The following is a 15,953-nucleotide window of genomic DNA, read 5'->3' as shown; positions in this document are numbered from 1 at the left end:
CTATTGAACTGTCTTCAAATTTACTGATAACAGTTGTGTCAGTGTTAAAAATGCTATTAATATCTAACAAACTTCATTTTATGTTTTTAGTTCTGGAATTAACACTTTGCTTTATAGTTTTCATTTATCAGCTAAAATTTCCCCATGTGTTCATTCATTCTGCTGATCTTTTCCTCTAAATCCTTTAGCATATTTCTAATTTCTATTTTAAAGTACCTGAATGCTAATTCCAACATGTGGCTCATCCACAGATCTGCTTCTATTGATACTTTTTCTCTTGATTTTGAGTTATATTTTCCTCCATTTTACCACTGATCCTATGACAGTGTGAGCTTTTGCTTTGTTAGGCTGAGTTTATTTTGATTTTGCCTTTGGTCTTTGGGCAGCCCTTAGTCCTAAAGCACAGTCCTTCTGCAGTTTCAGTGCAAGATGTGAGGTGTTTCATCAATTTCCCTATTTGGTAAGACTTGCACTCAAAACAACTATGCAGCTACTAAAATGAAATCTCTGCTCAGTTCTTGAGTTCTTCTGATGCTACCTCTTGCCTGATTTCTTGGGGCATTACTATGTATGTACAATTTTGAAACGTATAAAAAGATTTGGAGCTCCCTCTTCCCTGGTACCCTGCTTTCTGAGATTTCCCCCCTCAATCTGCAGCTGCTTTGGTATTGAACTCTGACCATTGTTTCTTTCTTTTTTAAAAAAAAGATTTTATTTATTTATTTTTAGAGAGGGAAGGGAGGGAGAAAGAGAGAGAGAGAGAGAAACATCAATGTGTGGGTGCTGGGGGCCGTGGCCTGCAACCCAGGTATGTGGCCTGACTGGGAATCGAACCTGCAACACTTTGGTTCGCAGCCCACGCTCAATCCACTGAGCTACGCCAGCCAGGGCTGTTTCTTCATCTTAGTTAGATTGCTCCTTTCTGTTTAAGCTCTTTTCCCTTAGTAGTACTCTAAGGCAAACTGAGGAGTGCCCTACGGGAAAAGCTGGTTCAATGTTGGGCCCCTGTAGTTTGCTTGCCTTCTTTGAGGTTTGTGTACTCTAAACAATGTTTTTTTTAAAAAATGTATTTTGTCTAGACCAGTGGTTTCCAACTCTTATTGGCACCATGGACTGGTTTCATGGAAGACGGAGGTGGAAGAGGGGTAACACAGGACCCAGAGGTTGGCGACCACTGGTCTAGAGCTTACCATTGTTATTGATGCAAAGGCTGTCCAGTACAGGCTACCCAGTCATTGCTGAAATTCAAACTCTCTATTACATTTCTTCAAGTTTTTTTTTTGTATTATTCTTGCTCCTATTTCTTTTAGAATTCCAATTACACACATATTTTGCTACCTGGAGTTCTTTCATAGTTCACTGATGCTTTATTCAATTCTTTCCAGTCTTTTTTCTCTGTGTTTGATTTTGGATAGTTTCTATTGCCATATAGTTAAGTTCATTAATCATTTCTTCTCCGATGTCCATTGTGCTATTAATCCCATCTAGAGTGTTCTTCATCTCAGACATTGTAGTTTTAATCTCTAGATGTTCTACTGGGTCTTTATAACTTCTGTATCTCTACTTAACATGTTAAATCTTTTCTCCAGCTTCTAGAACATATGGAGTACAATGATAATAACTTTTTAAAACAGGGAATGGTTTGTAATTTTATTTTATTTTTTTAAGATGTATTTATTTTTAGAGAGGGGGAAGGGAAGGAAGGAGGGAGAGAAACATCAATGTATGGTTGCCTCTAGTGCACCCCAACTGAGGACCTGGCCCGCAGCCCAGGCATGTGCCCTGACTAGAATCGAACTGGCGACCCCTTGGTTCACAAACTGGCACTCAACCCACTGAGCCACACCAGCCAGGGCATATAGTAACTATTTTAATGTTCTTCTCAACTTTTATCATCTATGCTATTTCTTGGTCTGTTTCAACCAACTGATTTTTAAAAAAGACTATTTTTTAGAGCAGTTTTAAGAAGTATAGAGATATTATATATACCCTCTGCTGCCATATATGTGCAGCTTCCCTCATTATCAGTATCTCCCCCCAGAGTGGTACATTTGTTACAACTGATGACATATTACTCTGATGCATCATTATCACCCACAGCCCAGTTTCCATTAGAATGCTCTCTTGGCATTACATTCCATGGTTCTGGACAAATGTATAATGACATATATCCACCATCACAGCATCATACAGAGTATTTGTACTGCCCTAAAAATCCTCTGTGTTTCATTTATTCATCCTTCTCTTCCTCCCCCACCCCTGGCCAGCAACCACTGATCATTTTACTGGCTCTATACTTTTGCCTTTTCCAGAATGTAATATAGTTGACTTTTCTCTCCTTTTTATGACTTGCATTTTCCTGCTTTCTTGCATGCTTTATAACTTTTTATCAAATGCCAGAAATAGTGATTTTTACTTTGTGGGGTCAAATATATTTCTAATCTTTAACACATTCTTGAACTTTGTTCCGGGATGTGGTTCAAATACTTGGAAATGTGATCTTTTCAGGTTTTGCTTTTAAGCTTCAGTAGGTGGGATAAGAATAGCAGCTAGTCTAGGGTTAACTTTTGCCCTAATACTGAGGTCAAGACCTTACTTAGTACTCTCAATGCTGCCCTGTGAATTTCGAAGCTTTCCAGGATGGTATTTTTCCTCACTCTGTGTGAATCTGGGGCACTGCTACTATTGATGTTTTTGGGTGCTTCTTTTTCTGTCCTTAAACAGTTTCCTCACATACATGAGTGGGTTAATATGCAACTTTATACTCAAAGCTGCCTTCAGCTCACCTCTGGAGTGTTCTCTGTGTGTGGCTCTCTCCTGTCCAGTACTGTCCTGGGAACTCTAGCCACCTTGCCTTCCCTGGATTCCCAGCTCTGTCTCCTCTACTCAGGGAGCCTGATGAGTTCTGCCTCAGTTCCCCCTCCTTGCACCATGGCTTGGAAACTTTCTCCCAGCAGTAATCTAGGGTTACTTCCAGGTTCACATAATTTTTTTCTCATTTCTCAGGAGTCACTCTCCTTCACTGTTTCAGGTCCAATGTCTTGAGAACCATTGTTTTATATAATTTGTCTACTCTTCCCCACCAAGAAACTTCAAATGCATCCTCTTAGAAATGGAAGCCCCTATAATACTATTTAAAACAAAGAAAAAAAATTCTGAGTTATAAAACATATGTGGCCAAAGGATCTGTATAATGGATGGTGAACTTTACAAACATATATTCCCATTAGTAGTGCATTAAAGTGTCTGTACCCTCATATCCTTATGCAATATAATATATAAATGCATATGTATTCTTAATATATGATAGTTTAATATGTATTTTTTTAAATTTGCCAGTTATTTAATAAGCAAAAAAATGGCACCATATTGCTGTTTTAACCCATATACATTTGCTTACAGGTAAAGTGAAATATTTTTTAAAACTTAATAGGATGATGGTCTTTTTTAAAATGCCCTTTGCCCGTATTTCTATCAAAGCTTCTCTTCTACATAAAGACTGGAAACACCTTCTGGGTAACTACTGTCATCCTTAGTCTCTTGGACACAAGCTGTGTCTGGGTCCCAGGGAAGTGCACACATTATGGAATGTTAAGAATCTGATTGTTACGTTGCTCTGGCAAAGAGGGGAAGACTTGCCTGGTAATAGTGATGTTGCTATCTATCCATTTTCCACAATTACAATGCATCATATCAACTCCTTGTTTTCAAGCCTTCCTATTTTCAGTTGAAGAATACAAATTAAACTCTGCAAGAATCTCACAGGCTGTTCAGGACCTGGCCTTGCCCACCTCTTCACCTTCATTCCTTGCCATGTTCCCCTTTAATCGCCGTGTTCCATCTGCTGATCTTCTTTCAGTTCCTTGAACAGGTTACTCACTTCCCTCTTCAGTTCCTTTGTGCTTACAGTTCTTGCCAAGGCTACTACCTTCTTTCTTTCAGATCTTAGCTTAAACATCAACCCTGCAGATAGATATTCCTTACCACCCAGCCCAAAGTAGGTTTCTCCTCATGTTGTTCTTCCATAACATTCTCTTCTTTCCCCTCATGGCATGTATATACCTATCACAATTTGAAGTTATGATTGTTTGTTTATTAGTGTCTAGCTTTCTTACTAGATGGCAAGCTACATGATGATGGGAACTATATTTATTTTGTTCACCAATGTATACTTAGTAACAAGAATAGTGTTCAGCCCAAAGTAGGTATACGTTAAATATTGGCTGAAGTAATGAATCACTTAATACTAAAGTATAATAAGATTATTGGAAAATGGACAAAAGACTTCTCAAAAACTTTCATTTACATTAGAATCATTCATCATCTCTCTGTACTTCTGAGATATATTAATCTTCATTTATTCTGTAAGTTTAATTTAGAAGATATTCTTTTGAGAAATGTTGCTATCACCAAAAACTGAAATCTCATTTTTAAGCATTAATTTCAATCTAACACATTGGTAACAGGGAGCTAATATTCTTTAAAAATGGACAAATGAGAACATGGCATTAATACTAGTGTTCCTATTTCATTAAACGACATGTAAAACAAATCTCCAATTTATAGTGGGAATCCAAAATAAATAAAAAAGGTACGATGGATAATAGAAACTTATGACCAGTGAGCATAAATAAATACCATTTACGGAATAGTTTTCTGGAAGTTGTAAATACTTCCTTCTAACATTTTAAATGAATTTACCACAAATAAAAACATTTTCTTAGACAACTCTAAAAACAAAGAAAGAAAAACCACTCTAAGTACCAGGGAAAATATGAGCTTATTTCATTTCATTACCTTTTTTGTGATCAGTAAGGGATGAGCAGGCCTATATGTTTATTTCCACTCCCCACCTTCCTCAGATACACATTTCTCATTGAAAAAAACAGAAAACTCTGATACTTGACTAATGTACTTGGCTCTCTACTCATAAGGAATGATTTATCCAAGAAAAGATGTCAAGCAATATGTTACAAAGAACTTTCTAATGAGTCTCTAATGCTCTTGTTTCTTGAGGTTTACAAAGAATAATAACTTGAATGTTTCTAGTACATATAATGTGGTAGTTTATTATCAGCTCTCAAGAACTCTAAGCCTTGTTGATACTATAATAACATTAAAACTAAAATCTAGTAAATCTTCAAGGTGTCTTTGAATTCATATCAAGTTGCCTGTTGACTAAGAATTATTATTTTTAAACTGAATAGCAAGTTAATCTCTTTTAATGCTAATCAGTACCAGTGAAGATTATTTTTGCTCCTATAAATTTAATAAAGTAATAATCAAAGATTAAATTATAGTATATTATATTATTGAAATAACTTCTGTTGAGAAAACAGAATGATGGGTTTGTCAGTTGAAATGAGTTACTCCAACGTATTTGGTCTGTGGGTAACATGTAGAGAAAGCAAAACAGAAAAGCATGGAGACTTGCAAGGTCTGTTCTGTGGACCTACATTTCAGGTTGAGTTGCTCTAAACCTGAGTGGGAGAGAGGAGATAAGCGAAGAATGAAATGAGTCATTTTTTTCCTTTTTATAAAGAAGAAAAATGCTTATACCAGAGGAAAGCAGGCTTTCTGGGAGGAATAACTCCCATCACATCTGTGCAAACCTGTTGGAAGGCACCTAATATGTCAGAGTTATTGGTTATGCATATTTACCAGCTGTGAAAAACAGAAGTAAGAAAAGGATCAGCAAGAAGAAAGACCTTATCCACCAAAACCCCAGTTTTGAGGTTATCTGTTGCATCCTGTTGAGTTAGAGCCAGAATCTAAAGAAGTATAGGTCAATTACTGTAAGTCCTGGAAAAGGATAATCATAAATCTTAGAAAATGATAAAACAAAAAGCTACCTGATAGAAGGATCACATTACAAAGGTAGTGAGAAGCATTAAATGCACTCAGTATCTTCTGATGGTAGACAGCAATAGGTGAAAGCTGACTGGCAGTCTCAGTTTGGTTTTAGAGTCACTGGGGCCCTCACCTCTGTCCCCCCACCCATACAAAGGCTAGGAACTTAACCAGGGCTCATAGTCAATAGCTTTTCAAAGGAAATTAAGAGAGCAAAGTACTTTTGTGAAATAAAGTTTAATAAGAGCTATCACTTTTATTTTATTTAACATTTTTTAATTAAAAATGAATGGCTCACACAACGGTAAGAAATTTAATTAATTAGAACAGCCAATATGGTATGGATGGATTTTAAAAATCAGCTTTACCATATTTCAATACAGCCAGAATGCTACAAATAGAACAGGTTGGAGACAGGAAAACTGGGGGTGATGATGGTCCTAGAAACTTCAGTTCAAATATTGGCCATGCCTCTCTGAGCTATATACAGTTCCTTCCACTGTAAAACAGGGACCATATCACCCTTGAAAGTTGTTGTGAAAATTAGCATAAACATCTGTCAAGCATGTATTTGATAAATTTCACCTTCTCTTTCCTTTTTGTGTTACCAACCTACTACATCTTTTTATTAAAACACAAGTGAGACAGACAGCTAGAGGAAAATGTAAGAAATCCAAAATAGTTCTCGTTCTAGCTTGCTTCATTATTAGGAAGCATCAAACAGAGATTTTCAAGAGGATCTGATCAGTAATCTTACTGGAGTTTCCTAAAGAATGCAAAGGTTGAGCCCTGGCTGGCGTAGCTCAGTGGATTGAGCGCGGGCTGGGAACCAAAGTGTCCCAGGTTCGATTCCCAGCCAGGGTACATTCCTGGGTTGCAGGCCATAAACCCCAGCAACCGCACATCGATGTTTCTCTCTCTCTCTCTCTCTCTCTCTCTCGCCCTCCCTTCCCTCTCTAAAAATAAATAAATAAAAAAAATATTTAAAAAAAATAAAAAAAAAAAGAATGCAAAGGTTGACGCATCTCTCCTGCCTTGGACAATGGGAGGGCCTCAGAGATAAAGCTGCCTTTGACATGTACAAACAATTTCAAAATAATTTCCCTTTTCTAATTATTTGAGAGAAGGCAGGAGAAAAGACAATGAAATACATTATTGTCTCTTTTCACTTTATGAGTGTGGGGATATGGGAACAGGGCAACCAATATAGTATAAATGACTTCAAAATTTAACATCAATTCATGAAACAATTCTCAGCAAAACATGGAATCGAAAGAAACTGCTGTCTATACATAATATGAAGCTTACACACAAAAAACCTACAGTTAACATTATACTCAGTGATAAAAAATTGAACACTTTCCCCAGAAGATTAGTAATAAGACAAGAATGTCTATTCTAGCCATTCCTATTCAACATTGTACTGGAGGCCAATGCAATAATGGAAGAAAAAGAAATAAAAGGCATAAGATTGGTAAAGAAGAAATAAGTCATTATTTGCAGATGATATGATTGTCTATTTAGAAAATAGCAATGAATCTACAAAAAGTAGTAGAACTAATAAGTAAGGTACTGGTTACTGGATTCAAGGTCAATACATGAAAATACATTGTATCTCTACAATCTAGCAATGAACAATTAGAAATTGAAATATAAAACAGTAAAATATACACTAGCATCAAAGTCATTAAATACTTAAAAATAAATCTTATGAGACATATATAAATTTATATGCCAGAGCTACAAAATACTGATGAAATAAATCAGAGAGCTAAATAAATTGGGAGATATGTTGATGATTTGGAAGACTCAATATTATTAAGATGTCAACTTTCCACAAATTGATCTACATAGTCAACACAATCTCAATAAAATCCCAACATGATTTTTTCTAGAAACTGACAAATTGATTTTAAAATTTACATGAAAAGGCAGAGGAAGCAGAATAGTCAAATGTCAGAAAGAAGGACAAAGTTAGAGGATTCACATTACCCGATATCCAGATTTCAGGTTAATGAAGCTACACTATCAAAGAAAGAATAGATAGAGCAATGAAACAGAATAGAAAGTCTAGAAAGCAACCCATGCATACACAGTCAATTGATTTTTTCACAAAGGTAAAAGGGCAATTCAGTGTATATCCACATGCAAATGAATGAACTTCAATCCTTATCTCACACCCTATTAAAAATAAGCTCCAAATGGATCAGTGGTTGCCAGAGGTTGAAGGTGTGGGGAGAGGTTGACTACAAAGAAATATAGGGGACTTCTGAGGGGCAGTAATCATACTGCTCTAAATTTTGGTTGTAATGGTGGCTGTCAAAACTAGCAGAAAGTAAATTTGACTCTATAAATTATGTATTAAAACATATAATTACATATATAACATGCAATTGTATTTTTTTAAAAAGAAAAAGGAAGTATATTTTAACCTCTCAGGACTACCTAGGAAAAAATCTAAACAGTAATATGTAGGCCACAATATGCATGTAATCACGAATTGTTTATGCATAGGAGATAGCTGAGAGAGGAAAAAAACTGAAGTGCAACAAGATGTAATGCCTTAAGTATCTGTATAAATAAAGATTTCCCATCTGTATTTGGTTTCAGCTTGGAAAGATGTTGGAAACACAAGACCTGTCTTTCCTTCCCTAAATGCAAAGAAGAAAGCATTTTAGATGTACAGTTAACAACATTTTCAATCTGGAAACCATATTAAACATCTTTACCTTTATGTTCTGCAGACATTCCTAAGTTCAACAGTGAATTCTCTTGTTTGATGTTTGTGCTCATCTTAAACACATCTCAAGTATGTACTCTTTTGTCCACCCCAATTTCTACCATTCTAGAACAAGTTACCACTTCTCTCCTCTAAATTACTTCAATATTCTTGGTTACCCTATTTGATTCTTGCTTCCCTTTCAATTCTGCAGTTTTTTAAAATACTACTTTGAAAAAAAAACAGATTATGATCAGATCATATCATTCCTTCCTCAAACCCTTCAATATCTTCCCTCTTTGATACAAACAAAAACAATTAATGTGCTCCCTGTTTATCTCACTAGCAGTACTTCATACTACTGTCTTTCACCCTCTAGATTCAATCACTCTCCAAGTCTAATTCCACGTTCTTTTCCACTTCACAGTAGAGAAGCTATGTTTGTTCCCTCTGCCTGTAACACTCCTCCTCCTGCCTACCCTTACACTTAAACTTTTCTAGCTTACTTCTTTTTTTTCTTCAGGGGCAGCTAACACGGCATTTTTGAGGAAGCCTTCCGTGATCTCCCATGTCTACATCAGATCTATCGGTTATCTGCTCTTACAGCATATTCATCTACAAGTACTTGTGATAAAATTTTTTAAAAATTTGGTTTTGTCCCTGGTTCCTGTCACATAGTTCCTAAAACTCTTGAGATCTTCTATGTAATAAGATCTCAAGATCTTATTGTGCTTTTTGTATGCTAATGAGATTATGGGTGTCTGGGGACCCCAACATAGCTTCAGGAGGCAGCTGGTCACCAGAAAGATCAGGTCATGAAAATTACACCCTGACCCATCCTCCCCCGCCCCCCACCTTTGGGGAGGGGAGAGGGCTAGAGATTGAGTTAATCGCTGATGGCCAATGATTTAATCAATTATGACTACATAATAAGACTTGCATAAACCCCCATAAATGAGGTTCAAAGGGCTTCTGGGCTGGTGATCACACCGATGTACTAAGGAGGTAGTGTGCTGGAGGAGGGCACAGAAGTACCCTTTCCCCCCACACCTCACTCTGCATTTGTCCCATCTAGCTGTTTCTGCATTGTTTCCTTTATAACAAACAGGATAATGTAGAGAGTTTCCCTAAATGCTATGAGTCATTCTAGTGAATTACTGAACCTGGGCAAGGAATGGGGTGTCACAGGATTCCCCGAATTTTCCCAGTCAGACTTGAATGTGGGTAACCTGGACACCCACTCTTGGCCTGGAGTCTGAAGTGAGGGCAGTCTAATGCTAATGAACTCTTACACCCGGGGAGTTGGATGCCAACCTCTGGTAGGTAGCATCAGAACTGAATTGACAGAATTAGTGTCAGAAAGAGCTTGAGAACACTTACTCAACACCTGTTTTTAATTTCATTCATTATGAACTCCACAAGGCAAATGTCTTGTCTACTACTGTATGCCCGACACTTAGCACAGTGCCCAATGCACTGCTCCACATAGAATGGGTGGATGAATAAACGAGTGCCTGCCACTGGAGTAGAGAAATTCTGAAATGTCGTCTCGGAGCAACTAGGTAAGGGGGTTTTCTTGGATCTGCCTCTGATACAACACTGAAAGTTGGTAAAACAAAGACCAAAAAGCAGTCCAACTTTTCATTATGTGATATTAAGGGTGACTACAGGATAGGGCTGCACATAGAGAAGAGCAGGAAACAGCAAACGTGACAGCATTTCTCACTTTGAAGAGGAAGTAGACTGAGAAGAGCACAGTGATGAAGTCATAGCCCTAGAAACCACCCCTCCTCCACACCGGGCCCCTCCTGTTGTCAAGTCCTGGTCTCCCAAAAGCTATTAAGCAATAGGGTTCAAACTCTGCTCTACTGCCTGCTTAAGAAGAAGAAAAGAAAGGATATAAAATGAATAAAACTGTATCCACTCTACTTGTCAGACTCTAAGGGCAATAAAAATTCCTCACATGAACACTACTGCATCGAGTTCTTTGAAGTTACCGAGCTGAGAAAACCATGCACAGAGCACCTGTGTATGTACCTTGTCCACGAGCCCTACTTAAAAGTGATAACTCTGCATGCTTTGGCCCATAGCTACTCATTAGTACCATAGCATTTGGACTTGTTGACCTCTTACTTTGTCAAGGGATCTTAAGCAAGCTGATGTGTGCACATCTCTCTGTTCAAATAGATCACAAGCTTTGTGAAGGGCAGAAATGGCTTCTGCTGCTCTCAAATCTGTTTTTAAGTGCTGGACACAGAGGAGAACCTCTCGTCCTCTAAGTAGGACTGAATATTCATTGCACTAGATGCCCATCAGGCAAATTGTTAAACCCTATAGGACCTGAAAAAAACAAGGTCAGGCCTAGAAGACAGTTGTAAGAAAAGACCACCTCCATTTGGCCATGAAAACAAGTCTTACCTGTGATGGAGTTATCCTTCCCTTTTTGATTTCAGAGGAATTTTCACTTAGTTTTCCTACTTTGTTACTTGAGTTGCATTTGTAGCATGTCCATCTTGTTTGCCCCTCAATTTCTGTGGTGCACTCTTTGTTTTGCAGACAGAATGAGTGATACAAATGGCCACAGCTGCAAAATGAAGGCAATCAATTTGCACTTTTCATTATCATAAAACCCATAAACGTAAGCTATGTTGGAGTGTGTTTATAAGTGATAAAGATTTCTGATATGCTGAAATGCACCAATGGTTGTATAGGTTAAGAAACAAGAAAGGGAATAAACTTGTTGCTAAAAACCAGACTCACATATTTGTATACTTCAGCTGCTAGTAAGAACAGAATCATAGTTCTCTGACTACAAACCACCTGGGGGATGAGTTAAACTTCTGTTCATTTCTTAAACTATACTTTTAGACAGTTTGAAAGGAAGTCAGTTGGGAAAATCATAATTATATAAGTAGATGGATAATAACACAAGTGGTCTACCTCATCAAATTCAAGACAAAAGCTGTGATTTGATTAAGCATTAACAAAAATGTCAGCCCTACAGTAAATTCTTTCCCTATTCCTGTAAGAAATTCCCTATTGATTACATTAAGTTAACAAACAAGCCTCCTCCCATGAGTGTGGAATGTAACTGTCATCTTTTTTGATTCCCCCTCATCTCTCCACACTGCAATGCTGGACTGCCTTGGAAGTCAAATCTTTTCTCTTCTGCAGTTTTTATAGTCTGTCTCTTTCTATATATAACCTTTCCCTTCTATAGTCTTTCTCCTCTATATTCTTCTTTTCTATAGCTACCCTTGCTCCTTAGTGATTCATTCCAGTTCCATAGTTTTAAAATACCACCTACATGCCGGTAAGTGCACATTTTATATCTTCAGCCCAGGCTTCTCTCCTAAATCCCATCTACCTCTCTCCTCAAGAATTCTCCTTGGGATATTAATAGACTTAAATTTAATATGTCCAAAATTCTTGATTTTCATCCCACTCTACCCCCATTGCATGCTTCATCTAACCTTCCATATCTCAATAAACAGCAACTACATTCTTCCAATTTCCCAGGCCAAACACTTTGGAGTCATCCTTGACTATTATCTTTCTCTCACAACTCACATCCAATCAAGAAACAAATCTTGTCTGCTCTACCTTCAGAACATGTCCAGAATCCTACCACGTTTTACTTCATCATTACTACCTTGGGCTGTTCCTCACTTGGATTACTGCAATAGCCTAACCAATCATTCTACTTCTACCCTTGTCTTTCTGTAGTCCATTCTCAACACATGAAGTGATCCTTAAGACATGGGTCAGATACCATCAATCCTATCTTCAAAATCTTCCAATGTGTTCTCATTTCAGAGTAAAAGTTTAATTTTTTTTCTTTTATCCTCACCCAAGAACATTTTTTCATTGCTTTTAGAGAGAGAAAGGGAAGGAGGGATAGAGGAAGGGAGGGAGGGAGGGAGGGAAGGAGGAAAAGAGGGAAGGAGGGATAGAGTGAGAGAGAGAGAGAGAAACATCCATTGGTTTGTCTTCTATACATGCGTTCTTACTGGGGATTGAACACACAACCTAGCTATGTGCCCTGACTGGAAATAGAACCCGTATCCTCTTGGTGTTTGGGATGATGCTCCAATCAACTGAGCCAGGGCTAAACATTTAATTCTTTATAATCACGCAGTTCCTACATAATTTTCGCTCTTCCTCTGAAGTCATCTCTTATCATTATTCCTTTCCTTCACTCCGCTCAGGCAGCACTCACCTACTCATTCACTACTCCTTCAAGAGGCCCAGAGCGAGCCTGCCTCCTGCTTTCTGCACTTGCTGACCCTCTGCCTGAGGCATTCTCCCTGAGGCTGTACCGCCACTTCCTTTAGGGCTCTGATCAAATGTCACTTAAATAGTGAGATGTTCCCTAATTGGTCTTTATAAATTGGTAGCTCCAAACATTCTCTTTCTTTTATACCATGTTTTATTTAGTTCACGGTAATTATTAAATTATATATTTATTAACAATTTTTAAATTTCTGTCCACAAGTCACCTTAACAGTGAGGCTCTCCATGACTACTCTATATAAAATATCTTTCTCCCTGCAAATGCTCTACTTCTCACTTACCATGTTTTGTTTTTTTCCATAGTAGTTATTGTCTGGCATTTTGCCACTTGTCTGCCCTTGCCACTGGAATGTAAACTCCATGAGAGCAGATCCTTTGTTTCATTAATACTGCACCCTATCCCCTTAAGGAGTTCCTGGTGTACAGTAGGTACTCAAATATCTATTGAATAAATGGCCTCTTTATGTGATGAGAACTACTTCCCTTTCCCACCACCAAATCTACCACTCTTCCTGTGTCTGTAATAACAGCAGCTAACATATATAGTGTTAGCTTACTATACATCACTATGATACAAATGCCTTATATGAATTATCTCATTTAATCTTCACAAAACCCTAGGAAGCAGTATCATTATCATCCTAGTTTACAGATGAGAAAACTAAGATGTGAAGAGATTAAGTTACTTGTCAAAGTCTCACAGCTACTAAGTAAAAAAGTTAGGATTTGAACTCAAGAAGTTTGGTTATAGTGTTTATCTTATATTGCCTCTACCCATGTATTCTAGGTGGACTGTCTCTGCTCTTGAGATCAAATCTTCCACTTTAATACTAGGTCTCTTCTCTCTTTGCACTGTGGCTTTAAATATCACTTATATGCGCCCTGGCTAGTGTGGCTCAGGGGATTGAGTGCTGGGCTGTGAATCAAAGGACTGTCGGTTCAATTCCCAGTCAGGGCACATTCCTGGGTTGCTGGCTGGGTCCCCAGTAGGGGGTGTGTGAGAGGTAATCACACACTGATGTTTATCTCCTTCCCTTTCTCCTTCCCTTCCCCTCTCTCTAAAGATAAATCAATAAAATCTTTAAAAATATGTCATTTATATGCTGTCAGTTTCTAAATTTATATTTCCAGGATGTCTCCAGGTTTCTGACCAGAAAAGCTGTCTACCTGATATCCCTCCTTGGATGTCTCCTAGCCATCTCAAACCTAACATCTCCAACACAGAACTCTTGATTTCTGCAGCTCTTCACACCTGCTCTTCTTCACCTTAGACAATGGTACCTTATTTATCTAGTTGTTCAGGCAACTCACACACTACATCTTATACATCAGCAAGTTAGCTCTACCTGTAAAATATATTCTGAGCCTTTACACCTACCTCTCTCATTCTGCTCAAAGTATCACTTCCTTAGAGAAGTTTTTCCTTATTATGTTGTCTTAAAATAGCATTCTCACCCCAAACACTTCATCACTTCATCCTTTCATCCCCTTATCTGTGCTTTATTTTTCCTCATAGCTCTTATTACTCTGCATTTATTTACTGCCTGATCACCCTAATACCCATTCTTCTTGACTCCCGTGCAGAATATAAGGTCTATAAGAGTTTTGCCTGTTGCTAAAATGATCGACTGAGACTGTGTATCACATGTATTCCTACCTGGTAAAACCATACATGTATACCCTCACATACCATACATGTAAAATTTCCTTCTCTCTCTTACCTAAAGACAATAATTTCATCAGCCATTTCTTGGCGTCTCTTGTACTGCTGCAAACATATAGAACAGTAATCCTGCTTGGGATTCAGTCCTCTGGAGACTGAAGCTCTCAGGTTACAGAGTGACCAATGGAGATCTTGGTTTAGAAGGCTGGTAGTTGTTTCTAGCAGGGTCTAGGAAAGACCAGAACAAAAAACAAACAAGAAATGGTTTATAAAATGAAAGAAACAGAGGGAATGAATAGGAAATAACAGTTGTTTAGTTTTCAACCACAAACGACTGAAATTAAAATACACTGTGAAGGCATGAAATTAAACAGTCATCAAAAAACTTCAAATTAAGTGGTTAACTTTAATGTTCAGAGTTAATGACCAGTACAGACATTAAGGTTCTCAAAGTAATTATTAAAAGGCCGTTACTGGTTTCTACTGAGAAATGTGTGCTTAGCCATTCTATGGCTTAATTCAATACTGATGACTTTCGAATGATTAGATAAACCCAAATCTATTTATTTATTACATGTATAAAGTAAGTGCTCTCTGAATGGCTTGAAGTGTTGTAACAAATAACAAAAATATTGCTGACTTTTTAAAACAGAAACTGCACCAACGGCAATATTTCACATAACCTTTCACTGGAAAAGCTAATGGCCATTACTCAGTTTTCACCTCCCTTGGGCAGAGAGATCACATTTTCCTGATCAGCATTTACAGGTCATTTGAATCTGCTCAAGACTGTGACATCTGCCATTAAGTCACATAAAGACATTTCACAGCTATCACATTAAGTCATTTTTAAGGCTCTAAGTGCTTATAAAGTATTGTGTTCACACTGTAACTAATTCTTAACATTCATATATATCGTATCATTTAGATGTACAGTTGAGCTCTTTTCTGTCAATCCCAAAGGGGAAAATAAACTGACCATCCTCCCTGCTACATAGCCTAGCCCCTTAACTTTATTTGTAATGCAGAACTTTTAGTTCTAATAGTCTGTTAGAATTATACATAATTCTTTCTAATCAACCCCATCTTTTCCTCATCTTCCAAAGTTTCAAAGTTCACAACATTTTCTGCCTTGTGCTCAGCTTTCCTTCTGCTGACATGCAGTCTGGGCTTGCCAGGGTACTGGCTTCGCAGGGCTGTGTTGAGCAAAACTGCCATTTCTACAACACCCTAAGAAAAGCTCTGTCCCCCAAATGTTTCTTTTTCTTCTCTATGATTATTAAAAAAGCAGGCATTGTACCTATCATGCCCAAATGCCTCCAAGAGGTAACCAACTGATGTTTCTCTCTCACATCAATGTTTCTCTCCCTTTCTTTCTCCCAGCCTTTCCCTCTCTCTAAAATCAATGAGCATGTCCTTGGGTGAGGA

The 15,953-nt window shown here is 37.7% G+C and overlaps 1 protein-coding gene across 2 annotated transcripts in view; it reads right to left on the bottom strand.

Moving 5' to 3' along the window:
* The window catches only part of VPS8 (VPS8 subunit of CORVET complex), a 257,614-nt gene that overhangs the window by 54,463 nt on the left and 187,198 nt on the right, over window positions 1-15,953 (bottom strand). For both annotated transcript variants that reach the window (XM_045851634.1, XM_045851635.1), the window contains 2 exons: window positions 14,584-14,753; window positions 10,988-11,153 (listed from right to left, as the gene is read on the bottom strand). In XM_045851634.1, coding sequence (XP_045707590.1) covers window positions 10,988-11,153; window positions 14,584-14,753 — 336 coding nt within the window. The remainder of the gene's footprint in view (window positions 1-10,987; window positions 11,154-14,583; window positions 14,754-15,953) is intronic.

The sequence above is a fragment of the Phyllostomus hastatus genome, unplaced genomic scaffold (assembly GCF_019186645.2).
Source record: "Phyllostomus hastatus isolate PE091 unplaced genomic scaffold, TTU_PhHast_1.1 phas_contig_86, whole genome shotgun sequence".
Lineage (NCBI taxonomy): Eukaryota > Metazoa > Chordata > Mammalia > Chiroptera > Phyllostomidae > Phyllostomus > Phyllostomus hastatus.
Note: the sequence above shows the minus strand (reverse complement) of the source record. Positions and strands in the feature narration are given on the sequence as shown.